The sequence below is a fragment of the Lynx canadensis genome, chromosome C1, assembly GCF_007474595.2.
Source record: "Lynx canadensis isolate LIC74 chromosome C1, mLynCan4.pri.v2, whole genome shotgun sequence".
Taxonomy (NCBI): Eukaryota; Metazoa; Chordata; class Mammalia; order Carnivora; family Felidae; genus Lynx; species Lynx canadensis.
Genome location: NC_044310.1, coordinates 119,644,267 through 119,664,027, shown reverse-complemented (window position 1 = coordinate 119,664,027; position 19,761 = coordinate 119,644,267). Strand labels below are relative to the sequence as shown.

At 43.8% G+C, this 19,761-nt stretch overlaps 1 protein-coding gene across 1 annotated transcript; it reads left to right on the top strand.

The window, feature by feature from the left end:
- The first annotated feature begins 486 nt into the window (after nucleotides 1-486).
- DDX18 (DEAD-box helicase 18) lies at nucleotides 487-19,434 on the top strand. Its single transcript, XM_030325388.2, has 14 exons — nucleotides 487-652; nucleotides 2,169-2,468; nucleotides 5,503-5,643; nucleotides 7,283-7,418; nucleotides 7,773-7,873; nucleotides 7,993-8,192; nucleotides 8,288-8,402; nucleotides 11,248-11,387; nucleotides 12,705-12,866; nucleotides 13,171-13,323; nucleotides 14,438-14,551; nucleotides 16,060-16,116; nucleotides 16,487-16,664; nucleotides 17,718-19,434. The coding sequence occupies exons 1-14, from the start codon at nucleotides 568-570 to the stop codon at nucleotides 17,858-17,860; spliced, it is 2,025 nt and encodes a 674-aa protein (XP_030181248.1). The 5' UTR covers nucleotides 487-567; the 3' UTR covers nucleotides 17,861-19,434.
- Nucleotides 19,435-19,761: the final 327 nt, after the last annotated feature.

The following is a 19,761-nucleotide window of genomic DNA, read 5'->3' as shown; positions in this document are numbered from 1 at the left end:
GCCAAGAGTTCATGGTGTTCCAAGAATTGAAACAGGAGACATGCATAAGGCAGCTTCTCAGTATCCTCCAAAACCCTATTTTTAATGACTCTCTTAACAATGCTTAGCTTTGGAAACTTCTTTCACAACGTATGGACGAAATTTATGTATTTAGATTTTATTCAATTTTCCAAATAGTCCAGGATACAAAGAGGACAAGCACCTAAAATTGGAGACTCAAGAAGGCCCTCTGCTCGTCCTTGTTTCTTCAGTATCCTTTGTGGAAGCTAACGCTCCCAGGACCTGCAATGGCCCTAAAATGCTCTGCCAGCTCAGACACAACATGAACCTGGGATGGACCTCCGCTCCTCCAGAGGGCGCTGCAGAGAGCTGCCCCTGGCTCCCGGTTGCATACGCGCCGGAAGCACTTCCTCTCCAGATGCATTTTTTTTTCCGCTCTACAGTGTTCAAGGGTTCTCAGTGGCGTATTTCCGGTCCGCCAGGGTGCGCACGTGCTACCGGGGAGGAAGTAACGTCAACCCGGGTAGCCGAGCTGTGGCGCCGCAGTGGAGTCGCTTTGCCGACAACATGTCGCATCTACCCATGAAACTCCTGCGCAAGAAGATCGATAAACGGAACCTCAAGTTGCGCCAGCGAAACTTAAAGCTCCAGGGTGAGATGCGCGGGGACTGGGGGCAGGGGCGCGGTTGCTGCGGGGGCCCACACCTGACAACCCCTGCGGCCCGGAGGTGGAGCGACGGCCTCCCCTGAGCACGTGTGCTTGTCGAGAGGAATAGGCAATCTGGCGAGGTCTCCAGTTGGTCCCGCGCGGGTGTCGCTCATCCCGTGCCCTGGATCTGCCCCGGATCTTTCTGAGCTTCAGGGTTTCCTTACAGAGTCAGAGCAGGAGCAGGCCGCCTGAGTTCCTTCCCAGGCCTCCAGCCGGGCGTCCTGCTAAACCAGCTTGTTTTACATCTCCCTCATTCCGACTCCCTCCCCACCTTCGCGTCCCACCTCATCCCCAACCTCCCCCCCGCCCCCATTTCGAATCAGACTCCTGAAACTTTCTCATCTCCACGCACCTTCCTTCCACATCTGTTTACTGCCTGCAACGCTTCAAAACAAGGTCAGTGTCTTATCACAGCTTTCCTGATAACATTGCTTTCTCCCACCCACCTCCACTCTCGACTCCTGGAGCATATCCTGTTTGCAGCTCTAGAAGTGCGTCTGCCCGTGTCCAGTGGTTGTCCTAACTTTAGGTTGTGAATTCCTGAAGCGCTGCCAGGTATTTGCATCCTTAGTAAAGACTTGCCTGAAAAGGCTGTTACCTGAATGTCAGTCACTTTTCTTCCCCTCTTCATTTTCAGGCCTAAGTTCCTAACAATGAACCACAAATCTTGAAGTTAGAGTAACCTTTTTTGGATCATATATAACTTATTAACTCCCCCACCCCCAGGGCAATGTTGGGTCCTGTATAACCTATCAATCCCAGGCGGTGGTTCCTTACTCTGCTTGATTTCAGCAGAGAGTAGAAGAGGACAGGTTTGTGGGTTTTAGAAATCATGGTTTGAAGTTCCCTTGTGTTTCTGATTCATACAGAATAATACAGCTCTACTGTTTCTTGGTATTTAAAGGTAACAATTAAAGTATAAAAGGCCATGTTATTTTTTTATTGTATGTAAACAGGGAAACTTTTTAAAAGGCATCCCCAGGCATTTATAAATGATAAGTAAGTGGTCCTATTAACAGAATTTTCAATTCACTGCTACCTAGGAGAATGTTTTAAAGTTATATGAGAAGCAGTAGTTGTGTGAATAGCTGTTAGTGTTTTCTGGTACATCCATTAGCCATATATTTCTCTGACATTAAAATGTGTGTTTGTAACTACAGTTGCTGACCCCATCCGTTTAAATCTTTAACCTCATTGAAGTTTTGCTGTCCTAGATTCTTAACTCCTTAAGGACAGAGATGTGGGGTTTTTTTTGAAGTTAAGAAATCAATGTAGCTTTCCCTCTTCCAGCATTTTTCATTAAAGGAAATTGTTCTATTGTAGAACGCCATAAATTATAAGTGGTTTTAATAGTGTACGCGAAAGGGAAATGAAAGCTAAACCATTTCAGTCATGGACACCGTGGAGTTTCTTACTTACAATTCCAACATTTTTAAGGAAGCCTCCCCTTTTTAAACAGGGGCCTCAGATGTGAGCCTCTCAGAAACACAGAATGGAGCCTATCAGAAACTGCCTGAGGAAACAGTGGGAAGTGGGAAGGTTAAAAAATCTCTAAAACGGTCTGTGAATGTGGACTTGTCAGAAGCCCAGAATGGAGAGATGGCTAAAGAAACAGTGGAAAACGTGCAAGTTAAAAAAAAAAGAAGAAAGAAATCTACCGTAATAATCAATGGAGAAGCAGCCACACAGCCTCCCAATTCAGAATCAAAAAAGAAAAAGAAGAAGAAAAAGAGGAAAATAGTGGGTGATGCTGGGCCTGGTGAGTACTTCAGTTTCTTTGAATTTCAGGCATCCATATAGTTTGCACGGTCACCATTGTACCTTTGTTCTGTTGTTATTACTATATTCCTACACCATGCAAGAATCCCCATACTCACTAGCATACCAGAAGCTAACCTGGTAGCAAAAGGAAATAGTGTGCAGGGGATGACATTTTTATTTTTATTACTGGAAAGTGGTGTGCTTTTACATTCCCTTACCACTGAAGAAAACCTCAAGCTTAAATACAAGCCTTCCTTGAATTCTAGAAACTTGCTCATTTTGACAGTTGGCTGGGCTTTTAAACAGACCATATTAGGGGATGGTATTTTAGGTTTATTACCTATCTGCAAACAGGATTGTGGAATTACACTAAGAAATCTGGGCTAGTACACACTATCTTCTTGGGCCTTTATTATTAATGGACTTTGCACTAATGATTCTTTTAAAATAAGAAGAATTTTTTTGTCCGTTTTCTTTCTATCATAAATTCCTCCTCTTGAAAGGAGACTTACTGACATTTTGGATATGTAGAATGTATCAAACCAGCAGGTAACTTCTGTATAAATGGCACGTTAATTTCGAAGTGAGTGGAATGGCCAGGATAAAGGGGAGGCCAATTTCTCTTGGAAGGTGATTATATTTGAATAAGCTTACATGAAGAATAGGCTTTTTTTTTTTTAACGTTTATTTTTGAGAGAGAGACAGCATGAACAGGAGAGGGGAAGAGAGTCAGAGACACAGAATATGAAGCAGGAGCCCAGCTCGAGGCTGAAACTCATAACCCATGGGATCATGACCTGAGCCGAAGTCAGATGCTTAACCGACTGAGCCACCCAGGCACCCTGAAGAATAGGCATTTTAATTGAGATATGAGCAAGCAGAGATTTCAAGGGAGACTATAACAGGTGTCAGCAAGCTATTCAGCCTTCTGCCTACTTTTGGAAATAAAGCTTTATTGGAACATCGCCATTCCCATTTGTTTACTTCATTTCTATGGTGACCGAAACCATAGGGCATGCAAAACCTAAAGTCTTTACTCTCTGGGTCTTTATAGAAAAAGTTTTGTCAGCACTGGGTTAGAACATTCTATTCATCTATCTTAACTGAAATAAAGGTTTCATTTATTTTTTTAAGTTTATTTATTTATTTTGAGAGAGAGAGAAAGAGTGTGATGAGTGAAGGAGCGCAGAGAGAGAATCCCAAGCACCCTCATTGCTGTTAATGCAGGGCTTGATCTCACAAACCATGAGATCATGACCGGAGCCAAAATCAAGAGTCAAACATTTAACCGACTGAGCCACCCAGATGTCCTTGAAATAAAGGAGCTTTAGAAAGGAGCTTTATAGGGGCACTTGGGTGGCTCAGTCAGTTAAGCGTCCAACATGAGCTCAGGTCATGATCTCACAGTTTGTAGGTTCGAGCCCTGCATCAGGCTCTGTGCTGACAGCTCAGAGCTTGGAGCCTGCTTCAGATTCTGTGTCTCCCTCTCTCTGCCCTCCACTGCTCACTCTCTCACTCTCTCTCTCTCTCCCAAAAAATAAGTAAACGTTAAAATTTTTTTAAAAAATGAGTTTGTGAATAAAAATTCTTAAATCAGTTACCCAAAAATAAAATTTGGAATTACATACAGCATTGGATAAGTGTCTTATTTAAAGGTGACAAGAGCAGGGATGCCTGGGTGGCTCGGTTGGTGAAGCATCCAACTTCACCTCAGGTCACGATCTCACGCTTTGTGGGTTCAAGCCCCACACAGGCTCTGGGCTGACAGCTCAGAGCCTGGAGCCTGCTTCAGAATCTGTGTCTGTCTGTCTGTCTCTCTCTCTCTCTCTCTCTGCCCCTCCCGTGCTCACATTCTCTCTCTCAAAAATGAATAAATGTTAAAAAGAAGATAGCTTTAGAAAGGAGTTGTGTGGTTTTCCAGACATGGCGTACCTGTACCTGTCCTCACACTGCCCATGGGTTGACCATTTCCCAGAAGGGTGGTGGTCAGGTGCAAGGAAGAGGCCAGTCCTGGACCACAAAACGTCCTGAGTTCTGGTCCAGGTCAATTCTGTTCTAACTAGCATAACTAGCTACCGTACATTTGTAAAAGCCCAGCATGGTAGTTAACCCATTTGACCCAGAGTGGACCATTGAAGAGTGTGATAGGGGTAAGGCTGGAGGGGTAGTTGGGGACCCTATATGAAAGGTGTATGTAGAAGTGAAATGCCAGTAGGCTTTAACCCTTCTTCCCTTGGCCACTTCATTTCAAGCAGCTGCCAGTTTCTGTCCCCCAACTAAGCGGATTGTTCTTGCTCTGCACTCTCTGTAGTAACCTGAAGAGCCTTTGGGGTTTCTGCTCATCTTTAAGCCAAAGTTAGCTTTTATAGAAGATTTCTGTTTAATGGCACAAGGAAAAATCAGGGTTTTTAAAAGCGTTTGAAATAACGAAACATTAATCACAGCCCTTATTTTCCTCAGTGAAATATATGGAACTTGATGTGATTAATATACTTGAGTTGTTCAACTTGTCAAAAATGTCTTGGTCATTTAAGGTGCTGTAATAGGCCTAAAAAATAGTGGGGGGGGGTTGTTTTTTTATTTATTTTTTATTTATTTTTTATTTTTTTACATTTATTTATTTTTGAGAGACAGGGAGAGACAGAACACAAGCGGGGAAGTGTAGATAGAGGAGACACAGAATCTGAAGCAGGTTCCAGGCTCTGAGCTGTCAGCACAGAGACTGACGTGGGGCTCAAACACATGAACGGCGAGATCATGGCCTGAGCCGAAGTTGGACGCTCAACCGACTGAGCCACCCAGGCGCCCCTGCCTAAAAAATAGTTTTGCTGGAAAATCTGCATTGTCCCCCTGTGTTTTTAAATCAAAGAAAATCATGAAGGAGAGACATTCTTAGCGAATTAAAACTGGAAATGTATTAAGCTTTCAAGAACATGTCTCTTTGCATTACGTGTCTTTTCATTTTGTGATCCTATTTGCTATTTTTATTTTAACAAAAATTCGGGGGGGGGGGTTATCCTTTATAACCAAAGATACCAAAAAAGCAAAAACCGAAGACAAGGGGGAGTCTGAGGAAGATGTACAAACACCTGAAGAGACAGAAAACCACGTGGAGAAGCCGGATGATCAGGAAGAAGACGCTGAGGTGCCCAGCCTACCCCTGGGACTGACAGGTAACTTCACAGATGTCCAGAGAGACCTGAAAAATGCCATGCCTTTCTGAATTAGAGCATTTGAAATTTCAGTTGTGACTTTTAATTTACCTAGAAAAAGTGACTATTGACAAGAAATACTTGTCAGCCAGCTACTGCTTTATCTTGCACACTGTGCGCCTTAGTTCTTCGTTTACTTGCATTCCTGACACTAAATATTTTGATGTGCACAGAAACAGCTTCTGGGGTTTTTTGTTCCTTTGGTTTTTTTTTTTGTTTGTTTGTTTGTTTTTAATGTTTTATTTATTTTTGAGAGAGAGAGAGAGAGTGCAACCAGAGGAGGGGCAGAGAGAGAGAGGGAGACACAGAATACGAAGCAGGCTCGAGGCTCTGAGCTGTTAGCACAGAGCCCGGGGCAGGGCTCGAACTCCTGGACCGTGAGATCATGACCTGAGCCGAAGTCAGATGCTTAACTGACTGAACCACCCAGGCACCCCTGGTTTGTTGTTTTCTAAAGCTCATTCCATTTTGCAGTAGGAAAGCCATTGGCCTAGAAGTCTGGTGATCAGAGGTTTGCTACCTGCCCAGTTACAAATAAGGAAGGATGAGAGTCGTGTTATTGTCAGCCTTTTGCCAGCATAATGTCCTCTGGCCTCTGTTTTCTTTAGAAGGTCGAGAGTTGAGACTAGAATCGCTTGCTCCAAACCAGAAGTGTCTGGGGGTTACTTGAGTTGTTTGGTTTGGGTTTTTTAGGTGTTAAAATGTTGAAGCCTAACCCCAGGCTGGCTTAATCAAAATTGCAAAGATGATGGCAGTGGTTCTCAACCAGGGCAGTGACCAGGCCGTGCCGGTTTACCCAGAACTTGACCAGTTGTAGCATTCGAGGTCCTGCATCCCATAAACCTCCTCCGTCCCGGGCACACCGTCAAGGTTGACTATCAACACATTTGGTTTTCAGAACTGGAGACAGGCTACTGGCATTTAGTGGCTAGAGGTCAGGGAGGCTGCAGAACATCCAATAATGCAGAGGACAGCCTCTCGGGACAAAGTGTTACTCAGCCTAAAATCTCAGCAGTGGCAAGGTTGAACAGCACCTGGCTAATAAGCAGGGGCACGTATGGGGTGGGAGCACTCCAGGTGATTTTGATGCCTTCCCCTGCTGAAGCACCACTGCATGTTTGGCATGTGGGTTCAGTCTAAATGGCGTGTGGCTATAGCTGACCTTCTCAGTTGTCCTTTTGGAATGAGATTAACAGCTCTTTTGATTGACTTTCCACTCCATTTTTGTTATGCTGGATGCCTTCACGTTTTATTTCAGATTGTTGAAACATTTCATTTCCCTCTGAACCACCACCATGCTTGGCATTTTTGTTTCATACAAGTCCCTCAGTTACATCCACCCTCCATCCTTTACTGTTGTTAGGATGTGGCTTCTGGACTCCACACAGCCATCAGCAGTGGAGAAACTTCAAAAGTAAGGGTCTCTGTCTTAGTATTACACAGCAGTGGTTGGGGTTTAGTCTTTTTCACTAGAAGAAGCTCTTCCAAGCTTGATTCCCACCCAGAAATGTCTTCAAACAGCAAAACTGATTACGTAACTGTAGCACTATTAACTACTTAAAAAGATAAATTTACTAATGATAAAATGTCTTTTGCTTAGGAGCTTTTGAGGACACTTCATTTGCTTCTCTTACTGATCTTGTCAGTGAGAACACTCTGAGGGCAATAAAAGAAATGGGTTTTACAAACATGACTGAAATTCAGCATAAAAGTATCCGACCACTTCTGGAAGGCAGGTATGATTAACATCGATTGATGTTTGGGCGTTGCTGTCTATTTTAGTGCTAGTAGTTTGGAAAGAAAATGCCAGTATGTTCTGTGGATTTTGCACTGTGTTGGGTTGATACATCCACGCTTCATTAAAGTCTAAGTTACTGGTGTTTGAAAAAAAAAGAGTTCATTTCTGTTTTATAGCACAATTCTTATTTCCCAGGTATTTAACTTGTGATTGATTTTGGTGATAAAGAAACTAGGGACTTTATTTTTCTTATTCACGTTCTAGCTTTAATGCCTAAAATGTGATGGTATGTGGTAGGTTTTCAATAGGGAGACTAAATATCTCTCTCTTCCTTTCCGTTTTTAATATTTAGGGATCTTCTAGCAGCTGCAAAAACAGGCAGTGGTAAAACTCTGGCATTTCTCATTCCTGCAGTTGAACTCATTGTTAAGTTAAAGTTCATGCCTAGGAATGGTGAGTCTCTGATCTGATCGTTTTTGCCAATATCTAACTGGAAGTTTATCATAATTGTTACTGACTACTGGCAGTACCTCCAGTACGACTTTTACCGTGTATGGTTTTTTGCTTTTTAGGAACAGGCGTTCTTATTCTCTCACCTACTAGGGAACTAGCCATGCAGACTTTTGGCGTTCTCAAGGAGCTGATGACGCACCACGTTCACACATACGGATTGATAATGGGTGGCAGCAACAGATCCGCTGAAGCACAGAAACTTGGTAATGGGATCAACATCATTGTGGCCACACCAGGCCGTCTCCTGGACCATATGCAGGTGAAACAACACTATGATGAGGCGCCTGTCTCATTGTCTTGTGTGAAACATAAACCTCACGGCTAACGCGTTTTTCTTTGCCTTTGTCTTGGTAGAACACCCCAGGGTTTATGTATAAAAATCTCCAGTGTCTGGTTATTGATGAGGCTGATCGTATCTTGGATGTTGGGTTTGAAGAGGAATTAAAACAAATTATTAAACTTCTGCCAAGTAAGTCAGTAATATCTGCGAGGGTTTGCAAAGTAGTTGTTGGGAGCAAGAGAGGGTTCCTCCTAATGCCAGAATTTTAATACAGCCAAGTGCAGTCGTTGTGCTGAGGAGAGATAGTTTACGGGACAAGCATCAGACTTAGCAGTAACTTAATACGGTGGTTTTGCCATTTTAGAGATTATAACGTAAGTTAGACAGTTCTGAGGTATTTCTCACTCCCGTCTGCCCCCACCACCCCATCTCTTTTTCTCACCCAACCGAACATCTCCCAGGTAGCCACAAACGTGTCACATACCTCGGTTATAGTATTCGTAACATTTAAAACTCCTTATATCTGTAATAAGGCCGTGATTCCATTTATCATGGTTTGTTTTTTAATGCTTTATTGAAGTATAATTGATACAGTCTGTACATATTTTAAGGATTCGGTTTGGTGAGTTTTGACATGTTTACACCTATGAAACCATCACCACAATCGCTACAGTGAACATCTCCATAACGGACAAAAGTCCTCTGTGTGCCTTAGTAATAATCCCTCCCTCCCCCCTTCAGAAGGAACGCCCTCACCGCTTCCAACAGCTGCTCACACACTTCTCTGCCAGGTGACCATTGATCTGCTTTTTGTCACTATAGATCAGCTTGCATTTTCTAGAGAGTTATGAATGGAATCATACGGTAAAACTCTTTTGTCAGGTTTCTTTTGCAATTCATCCAAGCTGTTGCATGTGGCAGTACTTTCTTGTATTCTCGAGATGCATTCCATCGAATGGAGTACACCACACCCCTGGGAGCGGGGTGGCTGGTGCGTGTTTAGCTTGTACCATTTTACATTCGCATCAGCAGTAGGTGGGTTCCGTGTTCTCTAATAAGTCTTGAAACTAGGTAGTGTTAACCCCAACTCTGTTCTTTTTCACAATTGTTTTTGGCTATTCTCCCCTTTGCATTTCTGTATAAATTTTAGAATCAGTCTGTCCACTTCTACCCCATAAACCTCTGGGATCATGGTTGATATTGTACCAAATACAGATCATTGGTAGAAGACTGTTAAATCATTCAACCCATTAATAAGGTTTGCCTGCATTTATTTGCTCCTTATTTTCTCTCAACAGTGTTTGAGTTTCCAGTGCATAGATTTTTTTCACGTCTTTTATTAGATTTACCCCTGAGTATTTCATTAAAATTTCAACTTGAACTTGTTCATGGCTTGTATACACAAATGCAGTTGATTTTTGTGTATTGGTCCTATATCTCGCAAAGTAATTAACTATATTCAATTGGATTGTTCATTATGACACTCCAGATGAAGCTACCCACTAAATTTTCTACATAAGCAATTGTGCCCTCTATAAATTGAAAAGTAAATAAAATTCTTAATTTTTTTTCTCGCCTGATTGCACTGGCTAGAACCTCCAATACAGTACTGAGTAGAAGTGGCAAGAGTAGACATCTTTTGTCTTACCCTTGATCATAGAGAAGAAAGCATTCAGTCTTTGACCATTAAGTATGATGTTAGCTGTAGATTTTTTTGTAGATACCCTTCACCAGATGGAGGATGAAGATGACTGCTTCTGTTCCTGGTTTGCTGAGATTTTTTTTCTGTTTATCTGCACATACTAAATTACTTTTATTAATCCAGAATGGCATGCTGCAGATAATGTATAGTATGAGCATTTCTTCATCACAAAAATGGGTTCCAAACCATTGAAAATGAAATTGCAGTAACAGCATAAAACAGAACAGTAACATCACCATAAGAAACGATGTTAATGGTACGCCTGGGTGGCAAATGGTTAAGCATCTGACTCTTGATCTCAGCTCAGGTCATGATCTCACAGTCTGAGTTCGAGACCTGCATCAGGTTCTACGCTGATGGCGTGGAACCTGCTTGGGATTCTGTCTCTCCTTCTCTTTGCCCCTCCCCAGCTATGCTTTCTCTCTCCCTCAAAATAAATTTTTTATAAAGTTAAATAGATGTTAAATTTTATCAAATGCTTTTACCATAGCTATCAAAATGACCAAATGTTGGGGCGCCTGGGTGGCTCAGTCGGTTGAGCACCGACTTCAGCTCAGGTCATGATCTCATGGTTTGTGAGTTCGAGCCCTGTGTCAGACTCCGAACCTGGAGCCTGCTTTGCATTGTGTCTCCCGCCCCCTCTGCTTCTCCCCCACTCGCATTGCGTGTCTCTCTCTCTTTCTCTCTCTCTCTCTCAAAAATAAACATTAAAAAAAATAATAAAATGATGAGATGTTTCTTCTTTAAATTTGTTAATAAAGTAAATTGTATTGGTATTTTTTAAACATGAAGCTGACCCTGCATTCCTGGAGTAATCACCACTTGGTCATGATGCATTATCCTTTTTATATGCTGCATTCATCTTTGCTAAAATTTTATTCAGAAATTTTGCATCTGTGCTCAAGAATCATTATTGGGTTTGGTATCAGGGTCATGGCTGGCTTCAAAGAATGAGTTGGGAAGTAAAAACTTCAGGTCCTGGAGAGATTGATTGGGAGGAATTGGTAATATTTTTTCCTTAAATGTTTGATAGATTCACCTGATATTTGGGGCTAAAGTTTCCTTTATGTGATGATTTTGGCTGTAATGTCTGTAATAGGTACTACAAAACTATATAGGTTTTCTGTTTCTTCTCAAGTGAGCTTTAGCCATTTCTCCATTTTATCTAAGTTGTCAAATTCATGGACATACAGTTGTTCGTGATATTCCCTTAACATCTGTAGTGATGCCACATGTCCCATTCCTGATAGTTCTCCTCAGCATTTCTAGTTGTGAGGCAGTTCTAAAAATTCCCTGAAACATTTGGGTTATTTTTACGTGTATCTGTTTCAGCTCGCAGGCAGACCATGCTCTTTTCCGCCACACAAACTCGAAAAGTTGAAGACTTGGCAAGGATTTCTCTGAAAAAGGAGCCATTGTACGTTGGTGTTGATGATGATAAAGCTAATGCAACAGTGGATGGTCTTGAGCAGGTACTTTTTGTCTACATCTTACATTTAAGGCTCATCTCTGTGCCCTTGTAATTGTTTGGAGGATCATTCCAAAAGCAGATGGATTAATGAGCTTTTACTTCAAGTATAGTAAACTTGGGTATTGGATTGCTGGCTCTCCTGGTATCTATCAAGTATCTTAAACTCTGAATAATATGGTCAGCTCTCTTTATTCTGCCTCTTAAATATTGCCTGCCACATGGGAGACATTAATCACCACCAACTGCACATGCAGTTAAAAAAAAAAAGTCATTGTCATTTAATACTTTGCTCTAAGATGCAAGGTGACTTCGCAGATGGAGAGGCTGGTTTCAGGAGCCCTACTGTGAAAAATTGGAAGTGAGGTGACAGATCCAAACGAGGTGGATTAAAAATAGAACCTTAGGGGCACCTGCGCAGCTCACTCTATAAAGCCACCGACTTCGGCTCGGGTCATGGTCTTGCAGTTCATGAGTTTGAGCCCCGCATTGGCTGTGTGCTGACAGCACAGAGCCTGGAGCCTGCTCCGGATTCTGTGTCTCCCTCTGTCTCTGCCATCCTCCTCTTGCGCTCTGTATCTGTCTCTCAAAAATAAATAAACATTAAAAATTTTTAATAAAGGGGCACTTGGATGGCTCAGTTGGTTAAGAGTCTGAGTTCGGCTCAGGTCATGATCTCACAGTCCGTGAGTTCGAGCCCCACGTCGGGCTCTGTGCTGACAGCTCAGAGCCTGGAGCCTGCTTCCGATTCTGTGTCTCCCTTTCTCTCTGCCCCTCCCCCACTCATGCTTTGTCTCTGTCTCAAAAATAAATAGTAAAAAAAAATTTTTTTAATAAAAAAAAATAGAACCTTAAGATGGAGTCATTTGATGAATAAAATATTTCAAATAATCTAGCTTAAGATCTTTTCGTTGGCTGTGTATTTTAAGAAATACGTTCAGTCAGCCTTGTTATGTTGTTTAGGACAGTGCACTTAGGCTATGGTTATTTGAGATCTTGCTTTTAAGGACCTTTTTAAAAATGAAACATTGATACGCTCTGAGGGTTCCCAGTGAGCAGAGATGTTACCGTATCATGATTGCACAAACTGTTGGTAAGCAGAAGTCTGCAATCTCAGAAATATGAGAAGTATTTAGTATCTAGTGATTGCACCCAGTAAAAGAAGCCAAAAGAACTAAAATTAGTCTCATTTTAGGAATGCTGTGGGTAAGGCATGACGGTGCAGTATGTGATGTGTATATGTGCTCTCCCTCAAATCGTATTGGTTCATAAAGCCGCAAGCGTCTGAATATTTTTACCTGTTCACTTGGACCACTTCTAGGGATATGTTGTTTGTCCCTCCGAAAAGAGATTCCTCCTCCTGTTTACATTCCTTAAGAAGAACCGGAAGAAGAAACTGATGGTCTTCTTTTCATCCTGTATGTCCGTGAAATACCACTACGAGTTGCTGAACTACATCGATTTGCCTGTCTTGGCCATTCATGTAAGTGATTATCATGAGTTTATTTAGCACAGTTGCACTTACCAAGTTATATGGATTGTGGGGTTTGCAGTATTGCTCTTTCTAAATCTGGAACGATCCCACGTGGAGGGAGCTTTGCTGGGTGTAGAGGGGTGAGGACCACAGAGGGGTAAGAGATACCATCCACTTAGGGAAATAGGATAGAGGCCAGAGAATGAAATTGAAATGTAGGTTAATAGTTCCACAGCTTGGGGCTTGTACCTCCAGACCTCCCAGAAATGACCTCAAGTTTCCAGCTCTGATGGATGTTTTGATTCGATTCTAGGGAAGGCAGAAGCAGAATAAGCGTACAACCACGTTCTTCCAGTTCTGCAATGCAGATTCAGGGATACTGTTGTGTACAGATGTGGCGGCTAGAGGGCTGGATATCCCTGAAGTCGACTGGATTGTGCAGTATGACCCTCCAGATGACCCCAAGGTAACTGGCATCCTCAGAGCTTCTCCATAATGGCTATACATTAAAGAATAAACATCCCAGTTTCCCTGAGAAATAACTGTGTTTCATATCAAAGGTTTACCCCTTAGTTACTCCGGTCATGTGTTTTTAAAAATTTATTCAGTTAGCACGCACACGAGAAAAGTTGCAAGCAGGGTGTGCACTGTGGGTGTGGAGCCCACCTCGGCTCAGACTCACAAACCGTGAGATGATGACCTGAGCTGAAACCAAGAGTGGGCCACCTAACTGACTGAGCCACCGAGGCACCCCTCAAGGCATGTTTTATTTTTATTGTATACTGACTATAGTATTTCTCTGGTGCTGATGGTGGTTAGGGCTTTTGCTGACCCAAAGTGGATGTGCAAGATTTGAGAGGCCTCAGTGAGACTGAAGTCAGGAATTCATGTACTTGAAATGGTCTGTTAAGAGCAGTAATTGGTTTTAGGAGGAAATAAAATTTGCTTCCAGAAATAGAGAAGATTTTGTAGCTTATGTATTAAAATAAGTTTTATTAAATACTTTCAACAAGAGATAGATTAAGTAAATCGTCACATAGCATCAAAATATGTTCAAAAAGTTATTTTGAAGATGAAGCACACTTAGTATTAATAATCACTTTTGGGGGCACCTGGGTGGCTCAGTTGGTCAAGGGTCTGACTTTGGCTCAGGTCATGATCTTGCTGCTCGTGAGTTCGAGCCCTGTGTCAGGCTCTGTGCTGACAGTCTGGAGCCTGTTTCGGATTCTGTGTCTCCCTCTCTCTCTCTGCCCCTCCCCTGCTCACGCTCTGTCTCTCTCAAAAATAAATATTTTGAAAAAATTAAAATAGTCATTTTTTCTTAGATCATAGAGTTAATGTGAATATCATGTCCAGTGACCAGTGAGTGTCAGCCTCGGTCATTGCCCTGTTAGCTCTCTGGTGATGGTGCATGCGGGAGCCGGGGACATGGGGAAGGGGCGTGCGGCACGGTCCCGGGGGAGGAGCACCTTTTCATCCAGATGTGCTGACATGCTTCTGTCCACCACGTGCGGGTCCTAGAAAAACAGGTTCCCGTGGAAGTTGGTGTATTAATTCAGGTTCTTCTCTCTCCACCACAGGAATATATTCATCGTGTGGGAAGAACAGCCAGAGGCCTGAACGGAAGAGGGCAGGCCTTGCTCATTTTGCGCCCTGAAGAATTGGGTTTCCTTCGTTACTTGAGGCAATCCAAGGTAAAGATACCAGTTTGGAAAATCTTAAGCTGGGAACAGATCCCTCTTGGTAGGAGCTGTGTGCCAGTGCCCATGGCCTTAAGCACCATTTCTGGATGGGTCTCAGGTGTCGGGAGTCACTGCTGCTGTGGGAACAGCTAGAGCGGTTGGACAGGTGACCGTGATGCGGGGCTGGCCTGAAACAGGCACAGCCCTGGGCCTCTGTTGATCCACCGTGCTTGTCGTGTCTCCTGGCGCCATCCCTTTGCCTAGAGCCCTGTTTGAAACCACCTCTGCCCCTTCTGAGCTGCGTCACACCTGTCGCCTCCACCTGCCGCCCTGCCGTAGCGTCGTTTTCACCCAGACTCCATTCACTCTTGCCTCTTCCTCCTCCTCCTGTCTTCTATTCGTCGACTCTGTTTTACCTCCAGTCTCTCCTGTGACCATCTCTGGTCTCCCACTAAAACAACAGCTTCGACCCTAAACCCACTGTCCTTTTTCCCCTCCCTCCGTCGTGGCTGCTGCTGGTTACCTTTCTTCCTTCTGCTTTGAAAAGCGGTTTTTATTTTCGCTATACAGTGTCCAGTCACCCTGAGCCGCAACACACCCTAATCTGGCTCTGGCCTCATTCCATCCACCAAACCTGAATTCATTAGAATCCTGAATGGCCTCTTTTTTGCTCAGTCTTGTGCACACCAGTCAGGCCTTCTCCTGACATTTGGCCCCCCCTTGGCACAGTCCTGCCAGGTGGATGTTCCTCTCCCCTGCACGTACGTGCAGTTTCCAGAAATGGCCCTTGCACCTTTTCTCTGGAATGCTCTTTGCCTGGATCTCTAGAATGCCTCTGGTTTCAGCGAGCTGTGCTGTCTTCTGGGAAGCCGTCCCTGATCTCCTGGCGTTCATGTTCCACAGCACCTGTGCTCACCCAGCTGTTTTATCCTTTACCTGTGTTCCCTGCAAGATTGCAGGCTTGGGGTGGGACCGGGGCAGCTATTTTTCTAGCACTCTCGGAGGTCTGCCATTTTTGCAGTTATCTGGTAAGTGACGGCTGGTGAGAGATCCTTCCTGTAGGAGTTTGTGGTCATCACGACCTCCGGCCATCACGAAGGACAGCGTGCGGCCAGGACAGCTCTCCCGACACGGAGGGAGGAGCCAGCGGTCCTTTTGACTGGAAGCATCGGGCTGCCTCGTGGGGCATCCAGAGATCCTTACGTAGAAAAGGGCTTCATGGATCCACTGTCCCTGTCCAGTTCCTTGACTTTTTTTTCAGGAAGGTTCCCCAGCACAGTTCATGTGAAGTTAGCAGAGGGAAGGTAAGACTTTCCCATTGGCTTCGGGAGACCAGAGGAGCAGCTGTGGTGAGGTTGCTGCACAGGCCTGGTTGTCCGTCCTTCTCTTCAGTTCCTCCTCAGCTGCATCGGCTCCGGCTTTTCCCGGCTCTTCGTGGGACACTTGGCACTGCTCGTTCATCTGAAAGTCTCAACGTTGATCTACCCTGGTTGACTAATCTTCATGCTTTTGTTTTCTAGGTTCCATTAAGTGAATTTGAGTTTTCCTGGTCCAAAATTTCTGACATTCAGTCTCAGGTACGCTTTGTGTTTTGTTTCTGTTTTGTGGGTGAGAGGTAGCCTTATCCGGGGCACTGCCTTTATAGTATTTCATTGGTAGTTGTCCTCTGAGTCTCCCCTTTCCATAAAACCAGTGGTTTGAACCGTGTTCTTCTAGGGTTCTTTCTGTGCTGGTTACCACATTCCAGGGTTCCCCGCCTCATTCCAGTTCATACCTTACAAGAACTTGGACATTATTCTTCCCCCATCCTGGTTTTGCACATATTACGAACCTTGGAGCAGATGTCTTGGAACATGTGTTTTTTTATAGGGTGGTTTTGTTCTAATAATATATAGGAAGTCTGCTTTTGTATTATTATTGACACTGATATCTCTTTTTTCTTTTCAGCTTGAAAAATTGATTGAAAAGAACTACTTCCTTCATAAGTCAGCCCAGGAAGCATATAAGTCCTACATTCGAGCATATGATTCTCACTCTCTCAAACAGATCTTTAACGTTAATAACTTAAATTTGCCTCAGGTTGCTCTGTCCTTTGGTTTCAAGGTGCCTCCTTTCGTTGATCTGAGTATCCTTTGTTGTTAGGAATTCATCCAGGAACTAAGGGACAGAAGGTTGACAGGGGCATTCGGGCCTAGCACTTGGTTTGGTATGTGCTCCGCCTGAGGTCTGGAAGCCCGGGAATGCATTCTGGTCACTGCTTGTCAGGACTAGCACAAAGTAGGCCGGGATTAGTTGTCACAGTGGGGATTGCAAAAACAAGACAGCTTGTGATTTGTCCTGTAAAAACAAAGGAGTTTAACTGGCCAACAGTGAAGGCCAGAGAGAAATGCAGAGGGGTAAAATTGTAGGGCTTGGGTGGTTGTGAGGCTTCCCTGTATGAGATCTGAGGTCTGTGGAGACCAGCATGTCCTGGAGCTGAAGATAGGAGATGAGACCTCAGAGTTTTTATCCGCTTAGAGCCATTGAAGGATTTCATACAAGGAAGTTGCAAGATTAGCAAAAGAAAATAAAATCTTAAGTGCTACTCAGGGTAAAAGGCAAAGGAAACCCTCCAGTTGCTTCTGTGAGGTTGATCGCGTTTTCCGCAGAGGAAACAACCAGCTAGAGTGAGGCCAGCTAACGCTCTGGCACGGACTCCCGAGGCAACAAGATTTGGGGTCACCGGCCTCATCGTAGGCAGTGCGTGAACGTCCGTCATGATGAATGCTTGCTGAATCGAGTGGAAGGAAGGACTCCTTCAGTCAGCTATAACATTCCTGAATGCAGTCAGAACAGAGGTGAAAGTCATTTGTTTTGACCCCGAGGGTGGTTTGTAAACTTGCTAATTTACCTCTGGACTCCTTATAAGTAATTGTCTTCGGTTTCATTGTGTGGAGAACACAGTTAACAGGACCATTACCTTAGGCCTAAAAGTCATAGCTGCTAATTTTAGGCCACATCAAGGGGCCATTCCAGACTTCCTGGAAATGTCACATAGGCTTATGTTGACATTTTCATGGTGCAGGGAGGGGGTGTGGCAGCAGAGGAGCGGTGGACATGCTGGTTCGTTCTCTGTGTGGATGTTAGGTGGGAGTTGGTTATCTGCACGTTGCTTGATTTCCTTAACATCCGCCTTTAGACGTGAACAGCAATGACGGCAAGCTTAAGAAGAGAGGAGGAGGCGGTGGATTCGGCTACCAGAAAGCCAGGAAGGTCGAGAAGTCCAGAATCTTCAAACACATCAGCAGGAAGTCATCTGACAGCAGGCAGTTCTCCCACTGAAGACCCGCCTTCCTCTCTTCCTCAGTAGCTTCGTCCTGATATGGATTTTTCCCTTTCTCTAACAGAGGAATTTTTGTGGCTTCAGGATTGGGACTGATCGAACAGGAGTATACATGGACTTGGGCTGCAAGCGCTGGGCACTGATCGCTTCCAGGAAATACCTCTCTTACTTGGGGATATAAAACACAGTTCATTTTTTTTAGGTTGCTCAAGGGCAAAACAAAGGATCTTTTGGATGGAATATTTTAATTCTTTTTCCTCCAAGTTTGTCACTGTTTTAATATAATTCCTTTTGTACCTTTTCCTCCGGGTGGCTGAGGATTTTCACAGCACGGATTTTGTACCAACCTGCTGTAAAAGGCAGTGACCTGATATTCTGAACAGGTGCTGGTGGTAGTGATGCAGAAAATTGTCTCCACTTACTTGGGTTTGTTTTGGGTTGTTTCTTGGACTTTAACCATAGTTCTTGACCGCCCCTGAAAATGCTGCTGTGGCTAGGAAGCACCTTAGGTCAAAGGTGGCATTGATTTTTAAATAGGCCAGATTTTAAAACTGTGGCTGTTGCCCTTCTTTTTTTTCAAGAGTGAGAAGTTTGGGTTGTTTGACATTGTTGTTTGAATAAAGCACCCTCAGCCCTCCCAACATTTGTTGGGAGCAGAGGGAATCAGATCTTTGAGCCTCATTTACACCAGTATAGGTGTAATACTCTTCTATTCTCCATTTGATAACTTAGCAAAAACCTTTTCGAAAAGGCAGAGTGGTGATAGACCTCACTTGGCTCTGCTTCAGGTGGTTTGGATTTTGGTGAGCCCTTCCGACTCTGCAGAGTATCAGGGAGGCAGAAAGAGCATCTTGTTGAGAAAAATAGCCCCTTTCGGATCCACAAAACACAGATTTGTGATGAAAATTGGAAGTGAACAGAGGTCAGAGCAGCAGAGACGGGTTTAGTCTGGCGGGGGTTTTGTTACGAGAGCTCTTGATTTCCAGCGTGTTTCCTATGTCTTATTTCCAGTGCATCTTGTAACTATAAAAATGGTTATTAGATTTTTATCAATTTGAAACTAAATTTGCTTAGCGTCATTTTGCTGTTACACCAGGTAATAGTGATAGGCTACTAATAAAATAAGCACATTGAGAGCGTCAAATGTGGAAGAAACAGCCTGATAAAAATAGCATCCCAGGAGTAAAAAAGAAGAGTGATATTCTGCATCTGGACTCGATCCCTGGCCCCTTGGCCCCATGGCTCGAGCTGCCCTGGGGTTCAGGCCTTGACCGCTGGACTCCTGGCTTTTAATAACTATTCCTGTAAGACATCTGGTAACTTGTTTTTCTTTTTTGTTTCAGACATAGTCATGTCTCAGAAAATACACAAAAACAAAGGGAAGAGTATTTAATCCAGAGCAGGAGTAAATACTGTCAGTATTTTAGTACGTACTCATCCAGTGTTTTGTATACACGCTTTTACATTTTTTTATCAGAAGTGAAGTCATCCTCTATCCCCAACTTGGAACCGGCTTTTTTCATAACATGCTATTTTCCTGTGTCATTAAATAATCATGTCACTTTTGTATTTCCTTTATACTACATTTTATTAACTCTCGTTCGGTCTGCCTACGCCAAGGTTGTAGGTACCTGCTGGTCACAGAGGTCTTGTGCCCGTATGTTGTGCCGTGGTTGACCTCCATTATGAGTAGAAGTCAGTCTACAGAGATCTCGTGAGATCAGTACATAAACAGAAGGCGGAAAGATTGTTCCTTCTATGGTAATGGCTCATTTCGGTACTTGCTGAGTCAGGAGGATCTGCTGGCAGCATGGGCCAGAGGAGGGGCCTCCAGACAGCCAGTCCTGACCAGCCTGGCGGGGATTCAGATGTGAGAGAGCCAGTGGTTAGAATCCGATAG